This window comes from Corythoichthys intestinalis, chromosome 13 (genome assembly GCF_030265065.1).
Source record: "Corythoichthys intestinalis isolate RoL2023-P3 chromosome 13, ASM3026506v1, whole genome shotgun sequence".
Classification (NCBI taxonomy): Eukaryota; Metazoa; Chordata; class Actinopteri; order Syngnathiformes; family Syngnathidae; genus Corythoichthys; species Corythoichthys intestinalis.
The window spans coordinates 5981984-5995400 of NC_080407.1; the positions used below are offsets into that span (position 1 = coordinate 5981984).

At 40.3% G+C, this 13417-nt stretch overlaps 1 protein-coding gene across 1 annotated transcript; it reads left to right on the forward strand.

The window, feature by feature from the left end:
• Positions 1–1937: 1937 nt before the first annotated feature.
• On the forward strand, positions 1938–13264 carry e2f7 (E2F transcription factor 7). Its single transcript, XM_057854386.1, has 12 exons — positions 1938–2118; positions 2499–2572; positions 2638–2925; positions 2990–3149; positions 3210–3428; positions 3510–3665; positions 3732–3866; positions 3943–4095; positions 6122–6206; positions 6283–6620; positions 10721–10992; positions 12470–13264. Exons 2-12 carry the CDS (start codon positions 2513–2515, stop codon positions 12620–12622), a joined length of 2019 nt encoding a protein of 672 aa, XP_057710369.1. The 5' UTR covers positions 1938–2118; positions 2499–2512; the 3' UTR covers positions 12623–13264.
• The last annotated feature ends 153 nt before the right edge of the window (positions 13265–13417 follow it).

Consider the following 13417-nt stretch of genomic DNA (forward strand, 5'->3'; position numbering starts at 1 on the left):
AACTAGCAATTAATTAAAGAACAGGAACAGTAATTGAAAAATAATTAGTACAGAACATTTAAGAACGTATTTTGATTGTTATTTACATCTGTTGCGCTGTAATGCATGCTCGGAGGCATGTTGGACAACAACAATGTTGACAGCAGGTGGCATAAAAGATTGACTGTCTCCCCTAAGGGCGCAGTGATGGTCAAATGAAGCTTCTTGAAGCAATGAAGCTTTGCAAACAATTGGTTCAAAGCTTCATGGTGGTTCATTTGGTCTTCTGACCATCGTATGATGCCGCTATCTAATGAAGTGGTATCAGTTATTATCTTTTGGTGTAAATATCCCATAATACAGTGAGGACAGCTGCGCTTTTTTTCTAATCGAATTACTCAAGTTATCGATTAATCGTCGCGACACCATTATTTTAAGTAGTGCATGTCTAAATATTTTGCAGATGTGGGTGGAAGTGACTGTCATTTTTGGCTGTTTGTTGCCCACGCGGTGTCGGTTGGCTTCCCTGACAACGGTGACAAGTTGCAACTTGCCCATTTTGTTGTCATTCACACACAATCGACCCCTCCGCGAGAAAACAAATTAGACAGAGGGTTGGGTTAAGTCATGGCTTCCCCAATTCAACGCTGTAAACTGATGAGCAATATTTATAAATAGACTATTTCAAGCCAAGATCAAAAAGAGGAAGAGTAAGATTTTTTTATGCAAAAGAGTCCTACAAAGTACGTGATGTGCTGTTGACTAGTCAGGCCGTCTATAGACGTTTGATGAGGATGAAGCATTTTACTGGATTCACAGTTCATTCTCTGCAGGATTTAACATGCAAATGACTTCCATGATGAAGTCAAGCATCTAGTGCAAAAGGTCAATGTTTATTCATGGCCTCACTGTGGTGGTTTGGCTTTTTCAGGTGATTAGATTAACTAGATAAAGGACAAATTCAGGCAATTACATAATTCATAAGCACAGAAAATGGCACTTTTGTTAAAGTACTAGCAGAATCCCTGTTCTTGTAGAAAAGATACTTCTCGGAATCAGACTGCTGTCACTTGATGTTCCCCAGCTCAAACTCACAAGCCCCAAAAAAGGCTTCAAATCATGAACTTTATAATTCAGTTTTGACTTATTCATATGACAGCAAGCTTTAGGTGCTTTATCCCAACTTCATTCTATTTAAGAGAACAATGGGGTAGTAGTCGTTTTCCTTCTGCACTGAACGTCCTTTTAGAGTCAGTTTTGTGTATTGGAGATTGTTGCGCAAGTCTGTTTGCATACAGGGCGGGACCCCCTCTCCCTGCGAATTTTGGCGCTAGGACCCCTGCACTTTTAGCGCCAATGCATGCACCCCCATCTCCAAGCCATTCCATCTTTTTTTTTCCAGCCGCAACTATAATTGCATTGCACAAAACAAACAAAAGACCAAAATACTGAAAGTTAGAAAATGTATTCTAGAATGATGCGGGGTCTGAAGTGACGCGCACGCATTTTTTGGACGAGGAAACAAAGATCGTGTTCTGTACAGATTCGTTGCTCGACTGACAAAATTATTGCACCATACTGTAGTAATAACAGTAGTTCACCTCCGAAATAAAACAACGAAAAACAAAATAATAAAAATATTGACAATATAATGAAAATAAAACAAGTGTATATCTTATAAGATTGTTTTAAGAAGAATTATAATTCGCACAATACGTTTATTAAAGAACATTGTGAGTGAGACATCTTAGTTTCTTTACTAGCTTTGAGACAGCGCGCCTGTTGCCCCGCCAACACAAGTCTTAAGAGGCGTGGTCGAGGATTCGCGCTCATTGGTGGAAGTGGTTGAGCCCAACAAGTACAACCTCTCTCATTGGCTCGCACTTAAGGTGACGTCTATCAAGGGCTACTCCGATTGGCCGATCGGCGCCAGATGCCGGAGAGCGCCAGAAAGCAAGCTTGAGCGGGTGATGCGAGAGTCTCCCCGGGACTGCGTACATTCCACCACCGGGACAGGTAGTTACCGGGACTGTCTGCTTCTTTTAAAGAGGGAAAATAAGCAGCTATGGCGGTTTGAGTAGAGGACTTTCTTCAAGTGGACCGAGTCGGGTTGGAACGCTTGTCCTGTATAGCGTCAAGGTAGGGGTTTACTTTCAGGTTTTAAAGTTCTCTCAAATTTGGACAAGGCGCCAACATTACGTAACAAACCAAAGATATAAACTACTCAAATGTATTGTGTTGGAGCGAGTCTTCTTTGATTTTACATCATGTATGTGATCAAAGTGCTCTAATGATACGCCAGATTGCCTTATATGGGATAAAAGTTATTTAAAGTGTGTTACTAAAATAGTGGTCGATTAAATTTGGATAAGGAAGGGAACTTGTAGCAACTTGCCGGTGGCTAGTTATTTTTGCGCCAAATTCAGACGACCCCTTGGAGGGTTTTTTTCCCTAGCATAGTTCATTTTATAACCTAGTTATTGTTTCAAAATGAGATGACTCATGCTTGTTTGTAACAGGTTTCTTACTAAAGATGGAAGGGGAATGTCTTTCACTTGTGGATCTCTCAAGTCCGAGGAAAAGAGAACAGAAGGTAAGCCCTATGGGATGACCGAGCTAACATTGGTAACCATTGTTCTAAAATGGTCATTGTTTCAGGAAAATATATGTACAATGTGGAGGAAATGCACCCCGACGGAGCCGGGCGTACCTGTGATGAAGTTGAAAGGCGGGACCCCGGACCCGGTCGACATGACGCCGGTCAAACAGGCTGCCGAGGCAGAGCCCTGGTCGCCCACGGCCAACCTTAGAATGCTGATCAACGCCGCAAGTCCCGATATCCGAAACCGTGAGATGAGGAAAGTTCTCTTCAGGCCCATCGAGAACGAATCGGAAAGCGCGGATATCGCCAAAGATGAGGTCGGAGTGCCGGAGGATGCCTGTCAGGTGAAAACTATGCTTAGAAACTTATTCCAAGTTGAAAGTTTGAATCAAACCCGTTTGCTTACAGTTTGAAGCGATGGAAGAGGAAGACGACAGGGAGAAGAAGCCAAGCAGGAAGCAGAAAAGCTTGGGTCTGCTGTGCCAAAAATTCCTGGCTCTCTACCCGGATTACCCTCCGTCCGACAATCCGATCTGGATCTCCCTGGATGAGGTGGCAACCAGTCTAGGTAAGAATTAGTATTTCTTATAACGTGGTATACAGATTTAATTTGTTGCCCGATTTTCAGGGGTGGAGCGGCGCCGCATCTACGACATCGTCAACGTTCTGGAGTCTCTCATGATGGTAGGCCGCATGGCCAAAAACAGCTACACGTGGCACGGGCGTCTGCGCCTGAACGCCACGCTGCAGGAGCTGCAGCGGCAGGGCCGGCAACACGGCTACCAGCGCCACACGGAGCCCGGACACAGCCTAGAGGGCGACGGTGGGGAGGACGACAGCGGACATGGTGAGGATTTCTTCTAGCGTTCTTAATGAAATAGTCTTATCTACTATTCTTCTGATTTTGAAACGTTTATGTTGTTCGCAGCGCCAGGCAACAGGAAAGAAAAATCTCTGCGCATCATGAGCCAAAAATTCGTCACGCTCTTCCTGGTGTCCAGAACGCAGACGGTAACCCTGGAGGCGGCGGCAAAGGTTCTCATCGAGGAGAGTCAGGACTCGTCCAGTCACAGCAAGTACAAAAGTACGCCCCTGCGCTGCTGGTTTGTTTTGTTTTTAGTTTCATCAAACTAAACTAAACGTCTTTTAGCTAAGGTACGGCGTTTGTACGACATTGCCAATGTGCTGACCAGCTTGAACCTCATCAAGAAAGTGCACGTGCGAGAGGAACAAGCCCGGAAGCCGGCTTTTAGATGGCTGGGACCGGTTGATTTCAACAAGTCTGGTGCGTATATTCGATTTATTGATCTCCAAATTTCTATGACACCTAATGTTTCATTTGTTATTGTTATCTTTTATAGAAGAATCTGTTGTGGGGATTTCTCCGCCAGAAGCTCAGGACCTCAGGAACGTCAAGTTGGCACAACGCGCCTCTTTTGGTATCGCCTCGCCGTCTGCGGCCGTACAGCCGCAGGTGTGCTCGGCGCCAAGTAGCCCACGCAACGACATAAACGGTGAGAATTCTTCTTTTGAGCCACGTTTCAGAAACAATTTCATGGTACCCGTGGGTTATTAAAAGTATTAAAAAAGCATTGAATTTAGTTTTCCATTATTAAAGGTATTAAAAGTATTAAATTAGCTGTTGTAAGTCTGGAATTTTTTTCACCGTGGTCTTAATTTTCAAGAACATCTCAGTGCAACCTAAATTATATCCGTGACGAAGTTTTTTTTCTTAAATCCATAACGAAGATGACGCATAGAATTTTTACAATGCACTGCACTACAAATCGAAATGCAACTCGTGCGTGCCAAACCACCGCAACCGGCAAAACGGAGAATCCACCCACCTCTGCATCGGGAACGCGTCCGTTTGTCGGTGGAACGAAAACCCTGCAGGCAGAAGTATTGTGGATTCTGAACACCAAAACAGACCACCATTCATATTCTTCAAATGAGTCCATTGGTGATCTGTTCGGTTATTACGTCATTTTTGGTCGGCATCGGCTGTCACAATGTTGGTCATATTGCGTTTTGTTCCAGAGGGAGCGTTCCCGATGTCTCTTTTGTAACGAATTTTCAGTTGGCAGAAAAAAAATGCACATTTTCTTAGTGTTTAAATAGTCTACATATTTTTATGATCATTATAAATGCATTTACACAATTAAATAACACTGGAAAAGTTTGTTAAACATAATGTTAGTCAAATTGTGTTTTTTTTTTTTCCCGGAGGAAGCATTCCCGACTTCGTAACTGCAGCCAATTTAAGCTCATCAAGACTTTAAGATAGAGGTAAAATCGGCCTAAAAATCCAGCCCGACCCGAACTGGTCCGCGGGTATTAAAGCCCGACCCGCGTTTTGTGTGATAACATTTGTGACGATGTCTGCATAAAAGCCTGTCTTTTGTAACGAATTCTCAGTTGGCAGGGGAAAAAAACCGAACATTTTCTTAATGTTTAAATAGACTACATATTTTTATGATCATTATAAATTTATTTACACAACGAAATAACGCTGGAAAAGTTTGTTAAATATAAATAAACAGATGCGGTTTTGCGGACTTGCAGAGGGGAAGATTAGAAAGGGTGTATAGGCATGCTCTGGCTCTGCAATGACCATAGAGCGCCTTCTTTTTTTAATCCAAATTAAGTATTCTTTAGTTTATCATTCATACATCGTTAATATATAGTTATTTCAAAAAGTTAGCGAGAAAGAACCCTGGCCCGGCGTAATAATTGACATTTTAATTTTGGTCATGTTTTCAGTTTAATTTAGCGGTTTCCAGCTTGCTATGTTTATAATTGCGATGTTTGCTTACCGCTTTTCCTCTTACTGCGAAGAGGGAGGAAGTTACATCAGCCGCCGCTATGATATTTAAGTCATTAGCCATCTGCTGTGACCCGGGAATTTAACGCCTGCTTTCACGCACACTGCTTCCCATGTCAGTCGACACGGGAAATTGTTTTCACACACAACTGCTGCACGGTTAAGTCCCGCGATATTCCCGTTGTTTTGGAGTACGTGATAGGGGCTTAAGTTACATCCAGATACTTTAGGTTGCAGTTTATGGGTCATGCGAAGGCAGTGGACCTGCTTAAACATTTCGGTTTGCCTTTCGAATGAATGTGAATTTCGCTGTTTTAACTCAAGAGTTAGCCATGTTCACTGGGGTCTTGGCAGGTGCACTAGCAGCTAGCCTGTTACAGAAGATGGCCGGTCTGAGTCCTGTTCTCTTTTTGTGTGCGTGTTTAAAAAAAGTCTGACAAACTTTATAATGTTACTTTAAATGTGTTTTAATTGTATCTTCAATATATGTGCATTCTTTTTTCAAACACTTAGTAATTGAGGTTAAATTTGATGTTCAGTGTTTTATTTATTTAATATGATTCAATATGATCTAAATAATGGCTGCAAGAAAATTATTAATTTTCAGTTGAAATGGCATTAATAAAGGTCTTAAAAGTCTTGAATTTAGATTTATCAATTCTAGGGGGACCCTGAATTTGTGAGTTCATCTTGTTTTTTTTTTTTTTTTCGAACAGGATTTACACCTCAGCCTCTGGATTATTCAAAAAAGACTGGCGTTGGCAAGGCAGTCTGCAGACTGCAGTTCGGAAGCCATGACGGGTGAGTTCTACTTTAATTTACACATATTCATAACATGAAAGCAGTCCAAATGAGGTCTCGAACTCATTCCCTGCAGGAACCTGGTAATGTCCTCACAACAGCCCACCCTGCTGTTCCCCGCCTTGCACCAAGAGCGCCTTTTCACGATACCCTCGTCCGCCCACTGTCTTGCCTACCTGCCGGGCCTTTCACAGGCGTCCGTGGTCATGCCGTACAACCGGCCCGACGTGACAAGCGAAGCCGAGTGTGTCGCGGAGGGCTCCGGTTCTCCCGGTGAGGAACCTGCAGAGCGGAGGAAAAGAAGGAATGAATCCTTGGAAGAGGAAATGGTGACTCTCAAGAAAAGCCCATCGGAAGCATCGGATGAAACCGGCAATCACGCGTCTCACTACCTTTACTTGCCAAATAATTCAGGTATAGCCATCACACTATTCGTCGTGTTTATTAGACAACACAAAGGGGGACAACTGCAATTTGGTTTCCAATAGGGCTGCAGCTAATGATTATTTTAGTAGTCAATTAATCTATCAACTAGTTAGTTCGAATAATCGAGTAATCGGATTAGGAACATAACACATTAATGCGTTGCGGAATAAATTTTAGGAAATGGAAAACAAACGCTTTCTATGATTGCACTTTTAAAAGAGCATTAAATACGAATACAACATAAAGTGTTTCTTCAAATTAGGCGGGATTGCACTTTAATTTAAAAGTACCCTAATTTTCGCACTATAAGGCGCACCCGACAATAAGCCGCAGCCCACCAAATTTGGCACGAAAACGGCATTTGTTCATAGATAAGCTGCACTGGACTATAGGCCGCAGCTGTCCTCACTGTATCATGGGATATTTACAGCAAAAGATATTAACCGGTAAAACTTTACTTGACAGCGGCATCATACGACTGTGAAAAGACCAAATGAAGCACCATGAAGCTTTGAACCAATTGGCTGCAAAGCTCTATTGCTTCAAGAAGCTTCATTTGGCCATCACTGCACCCTTGGGGGAGACAGTCAACCTCTGCTGTCAACACTGTTGTCATCCAACATGCCTCTTAGCATGCATTGCAGCGCTACAGATGTAAATAACAATCAAAAATCATGTTCTGTGCTAAATATCTCTTCAGTTACTGTTCCAGTTGTTTTATCAATTGCTAGTTATGGTATTGCTAACACTTTATTTGACAGTGGTGCCATAAGACTGTCATGACACAATCATAATTATGACATGTCGCTGTCCTGAGCATTCATAAATGCTTATAACAGATGTCATTAAATGTTATCCGGCTAATGATCTCACTTTTGAATGGATGCAAAAGATCCAAGATGGACAAAAACTGAGTTAGTGACATAATTTGCCAAATGACACTTAATGACATAAGCATTCAGTAATGTCCATGATAGTGTCATGTCATAATTTTGATGATCTTATGACAGTCTTATGACACCGCTGTCAAATAAAGTGTTACCTAAAAAAAAAAAAAAATCAACAAATAAGCCGCTCTGGACTATAAGCCACAGGTATCAAAATGAAGGGAAAAAGTAGCGGCTTATAGTCCGAAAATTACGGTAAATTAAAATAGCTTAGCCTCGAACGGTATTAAAAAAAACAAATAAATGAGTATCTAGGTACAACAAAGAAAAATTGACAAACTTGCATTGCAAAAGTCCACTAGCTTAAATGCTATAAAATCCTACCGTTTTTTAAAAAAAAAATTTAACAATGCTCTTAACAAATCGTTCAAACACATATTCCTACAAAAACCTGCCAAATATACTTCGAAACTAAATAACGAACGGATAAAGCTCAAACAACAGCTTACCTTACGTTTGTCTTAACAGGGAGCAGCTGGATTCAGCCATAGTAAATTAGTTATGTCATATTCACTGTTGCTACTAGAGGGCAAACCCTAATCAATAAAACTAAATGCAAACACTTTCAAAACAAACCATTAAAACGAGGGTTGTTCCGATCATGTTTTCCTTGCTCCCGATCCGATCCCGATCGTTTTAGTTTGAGTATCTGCCGATCCCGATATTTCCCGATACGATTGTTTTTCTTTTTTTTTTTTTTTTTTCTTTTTTTTGCTCCCGATTCAATTCCAATCATTCCCGATAATTTTTCCTGATCATATACATTTTGGCAATGCATTAAGAAAAAAATGAATAAAACTCGGACGAATATATACATTCAACATACAGTACATAAGTACTGTATTTGTTTATTATGACAATAAATCCTCAAGATGGCGTTTACATTATTAACATTCTTTCTGTGAGAGGGATCCATGGATAGAAAGACTTGTGACTTTGTATATTGTGACTAAATATTGCCATCTAGTGTATTTGTTGAGCTTTCAGTAAATGATACTGTAGCCATTTAACTGTTCTGCCCAAATGCATGATGGGAAGTGCAACCATGACTGTGCGTAGTGGTACCAATTGATAGGGTGTTAAGAAAAAGATCAATTACTACCTTTCTTCCCCACATTGCTTCTCACGATATTTCTAATCGTAGGGAGAGGGAATGTAAGGCTTTATCCAATTAAAAAAAGGCTCCAAAGTCTGCCAAAATTCACTCTACTCATTTTACGCTGCCTTTTAGCTCTATATATATAGGTAAAACGGCGCCATTACAGATTGAACGCGACAATGCGTGAGTGGGTCGTGCAGCGCATGCGTTAATTGCGTTAAATATTTTAACGGGATAATTTTTTTTAAAAAATTAATTATTGCCGTTTACGGGATAAATTTGATAACCCTACCTTAAGCCTAAACTAAAGACTCTGGATGAGTGTAACATATGATGTCTGTAAAGTTAAATACAATTAGAAAACGATTTAATTAAAAAATAATATATATATTTAAAAAAGGCATGTCCGATATTTTTTTGCCGATTCCGATACTTTGAAAATGACGCGATCGGGACGCCGATCGATCGGGACGCCGCTCAATCGTTACATCTCTTAATTAAAACCATAGGCGGATCTACTATTCAGGCAAAGTAGGCGATCGCCTTAGGCCCCAACCAGTAGGGGGCCCCCAATCAGCTGCCCTTGCCCCAACGAGCAAGGGCTTGGGCCACCGGAGCCAGCAGCACCCCCAACTATTCGTCACGTATAATATGTCAGCATACCAAACAAACAAATAACAAAACAAAAAAGAAAGCCATTTGAATGCTGCATTTATTTTACCCCCCCCCCCCCCCCCCCCCCAACACACACACACACAAACACACACACAGAGACTACAATGGACTGTTCCACGACGTCGGACTGAGTATCAGTAGCTTAGCTTCATTTAGCGCCGTTTAGCTCCGCTTAGCTGTTCGTTAGCTTCACTTAGCTCTCCCGCGTTTTTCACACTACTAAGCTCGCTATTTTTACAGCGGACTTGCTACTTTGCACGTCGGCTATCGTTTACTTCGAACACATGACCGAACGTGCTCTCCATGAGAGCCAAAGTGCAGTGAGGGAGAAGTTGAGAACAGGCCTCTAATGACTCTTTTAACTTTCTTCTTCTTCTTCACACCGAACATAAAATACACGACAGCACACCCTGTGGCGAAACAATGTAGTACAGTTCTAATCAGTCATACAATATCACTCAACAGCTGGTTAACAGCATTTACTAACAAAAAAAAAAAATTAAATCTATTAGTGACACCACAAGCAATGACGAAGAATGTTTTTTTGCGGAGTGTAAAGCTTTCGGTTAGCAGTTTAGCGAACGTACCTCCGGTGAACATTTCAAAATAAAAGCACGTCATGTTCGTCATATGAATAACGATTTCTGGAGTTAATCCCACATACTTCAGAATTAATATTATAATATGTTGAGTAAATACTACAGAATACAGATTCTACACTAAGAATAGCTTTCAAATGACACTCTTTATGACAAATATGATTGGCAATGAATAATTATTATACTACTATTATGTATAGTAGTATACTATAATAATGCTAGAATTTTTTTTTTAAGAATTGTTTTGAATAATGTTGGAAAGGCAAAGTCAGAGTTCTGAATCTGTTTACTTTCCATTCTTTTGCACTAGTAAATGCTATCAGCATTTAACCTCATTGTTTATTTGTGATTAATTATTATTTACATGATTATTTGTACTTTAATAAAGAATTTAAGTGTTCCAAAATGGTTTTGTGAATTAATGACCGTCGACAAAAATTTCATTAATAAATTAGTAAACAAAAAGAAAATTATTAGATTAGTCGACTAATCGTAAAACTAGTCGGCTGACTAATCAGGAGAAAATTTGTCGTTTAGGACAGCCCTAGTGTACCGGAACATATTTCCTCCACACCCTTCTCACCTTTTTAACCCCTGACCCATGGAGAGGGCCCCTGGATATGTTCGCCTTAGGCCCCAAAATTGTCAAGTCCGCCACTGATTAAAACGCCACTCTGATTACACGAACCCTCGAAGCAGCAAAATTTGATCCGAAGCTTTTTTTCTAATTGAATTAATCGTTGCAGCACTGGTTTCCATCTTTTCCAGGTCTGAATAGCCTCAACTTGCTGCTCCCCTCCGGCCAACCCTCAGCCCATCTTTCCCCCGGGGCCATAACCCCACTGGCGCTGCCCTACGTCCTGGTGCCGTCCACCACCCTCTCCCAAGTGGGCTACAACCTGCCCGCACGCTACATGGTGGCAGCCGCACCGTACGGCTTGGCGCCAGAGGTGTCGCCCGTTCGGTCGCCTTCCACGCCCGAACAAAGCGGGCGTGGTGGAATGGGCGCGGCGCAAATGACGACCACACCGCAACCACTGGTGAGGTTACTGACACTTAACGCATAAGCAGATTTGGAGGGGGGGGTGGGGGCATCATGTGACTAGCACCTTAGACGGTCATTTGCTTTACATAAAATTAAAAACACAAAATTAAGGGAGGGCAGTTTTATTTTTCAAATGATTTTTTTCTTTGATTGAAAATACTTTTTTCCGATTGAACTTTTTTGGGGATTGAATGATTTAGGCACAAATGTCCTACCCATAAATGGCCCAAACACAAAAAGCTTCAAAGAAAATTTTCAACAAAAAATCAAGTGTTCAAATGCAAATTTTCTCTCACAATCTCAAATATTTTTTCGCATTCAAAAATGTTTTCTATGATGGAAATTTGAAACTTTTTTTGATTTAAGTAATTTTTCTTTTTGAAAATATATATTTTTTGAAGCAACCTGTTTTGTGATTGAATCATAAAGACAAAAATGTCTTAGCCAAAATGTGGCCCAAACACATATCAACATATCAAAACAAAACAAAAACCAAAAAAAAACGACTCCAATCAAAAAAAATTAAATCAAGGAAAAATAGCTTTCACATGTATTTTTTGAGTTCCAAATTTATTTTTGCTTTTTTTTTTTTTTTTTTTTTTTTTTTTAAATGAAACTTTCTTTTAAATTGAAAATATATGTTTTGAGTGAAGCAACTTTTTTTTTTGGATTGAATTTTTTGATTAAATAATAAAAACACAAATCTACCTCCATATGGCTCTGCCCAGCGGATAAAATTTTTGACTGGGGTAACTACATTGGAACGACATCGGCGGGCGTACTATATTCAATGGATGACGATCTTGGCGAAAATTGTTGATGTCAATAATTACACCATGCTCACTCATTGTGCTGAAGCCCATAAAATCATTTGGACTAAAGCGCCAGCAGAGGGCGCCAAACACCAAAAAGCAAGTAACAAGCGGACATTACACTGCTGTCATTTTAATCTGTTTGAGCGGGGCATGTGCGTTAATTGCGTCAAATATTTTAACGTGATTAATTAAGAAAATTAACTACCGCCTGTTAACGCGATAATTTTGACAGCCCTAATTCAAACACTTTTTTTTTTTTATTGAAGCTATTTTTCTGGGGTCTAAAATATACGTATATTTTGATTTAATAATTAAGACACAAATCTACCTCCATATGGCTCCGCCCAGGGGATACAATTTTTTACGGTGGTAACTACATTGGCACGACACCGGCGGGCGTACTATATTCGATGGATGACTATTTTGGCGAAAAGTATTGCCTAAGCAGCCTGATTTAGAATTCCCCTCAAGAATGATGGGAAACAAAAAACGCTCATTGTCAACTTATTATTATAAATATTCTTGTAAGTTAATTTTATTGCTGACGCTGCGTTTCGAGTTATCAACATGTTGTGCCCCCCAACCCAAAAGTCAAACTCTGCCTATGCCTATATTTGTAAAGCTATGAATGAACCTGAAAAGATTCTTCTTTCACAGACGCCGCCCACGCCAAAAGAGATCCCGGTGCCCACTTCCAGGTCTTTCTTCCAAACTCCGGGCAACGTCGAAGGTGTCGGCGCAACACCCGTATTAAGAAAAAGGGGCTCGGTGCAGAGGAGACTCGACGTCAGCCACTCGCCGCCTTCTTAGACATCCTTCATTTTCAGGCGATTTGATTAATTACTAATTTAAAAATGTTCCAAGTGACATTTACGTAGTTTTAGTTAATTTATATGAATTACAGGGACTGTAACATAACACTTGAAGCACTAAGTGTATCGTTCTTCATTTGAACACCAGTGTATACAAGTAAACTGTGGCTTATTTTAGAGTAGATATTACTGTGAAGTAAATAAGGAAAATAACTTGATGATGCATTCAGGTACTTGAATTCTTTACCATAAGGGTATATTGCTGTACTGTAAAGAGCTGTTTGTTCACTAGTTTTAATAAGCATTTTTGAGGGGCCAAAACACATGTAGGCTTATTAATTTGTGGCAAAAGTGCCTTCAATGGTTGTTTTTTTTTTTTTTAACTTGTCCTGGCACATTTTCTTCAACTTGTTAAAGGAGTTACTCTGGTAACGTCTTTGTCAAAAAAAAAAAAAAAAAGCGGTGCTATGTATTTGAATGACCAACCCACTGTGAACCATTCAGGGGGCCACACCAAAGTTTGTGTGTACATGATGTCATTTTATGTTTTCATATTGTCGCATGCTTGTTTACCGTGTTCTATTGCACTGTATCAGTAAAAAACGTTTTAAAACCGATCCTCTACCGTTTGATATGAGCAGTGGGACACTGATTCTTTCACATTATTTAATAAAGTTTATATATCAGTATTCGTGTGCTTTAAAAAATGGAATAAAATTCATTCATACTGAATGATGTTAAAAATCCGACCGACCCTGAACGCGCAGTGTTACGTTCACAACCCCTACGGTCC

Coding starts and splice junctions, on each gene's coding strand:
- e2f7 (XM_057854386.1), top strand. CDS start 2,513: ATGGAAGGGGAATGTCTTTCACTTGTGGATCTCTCAAGTCCGAGGAAA. Junction 3,429..3,509: donor GGAGGACGACAGCGGACATG/GTGAGGATTTCT, acceptor TGTTGTTCGCAG/CGCCAGGCAACAGGAAAGAA. Junction 6,621..10,720: donor TTACTTGCCAAATAATTCAG/GTATAGCCATCA, acceptor CATCTTTTCCAG/GTCTGAATAGCCTCAACTTG.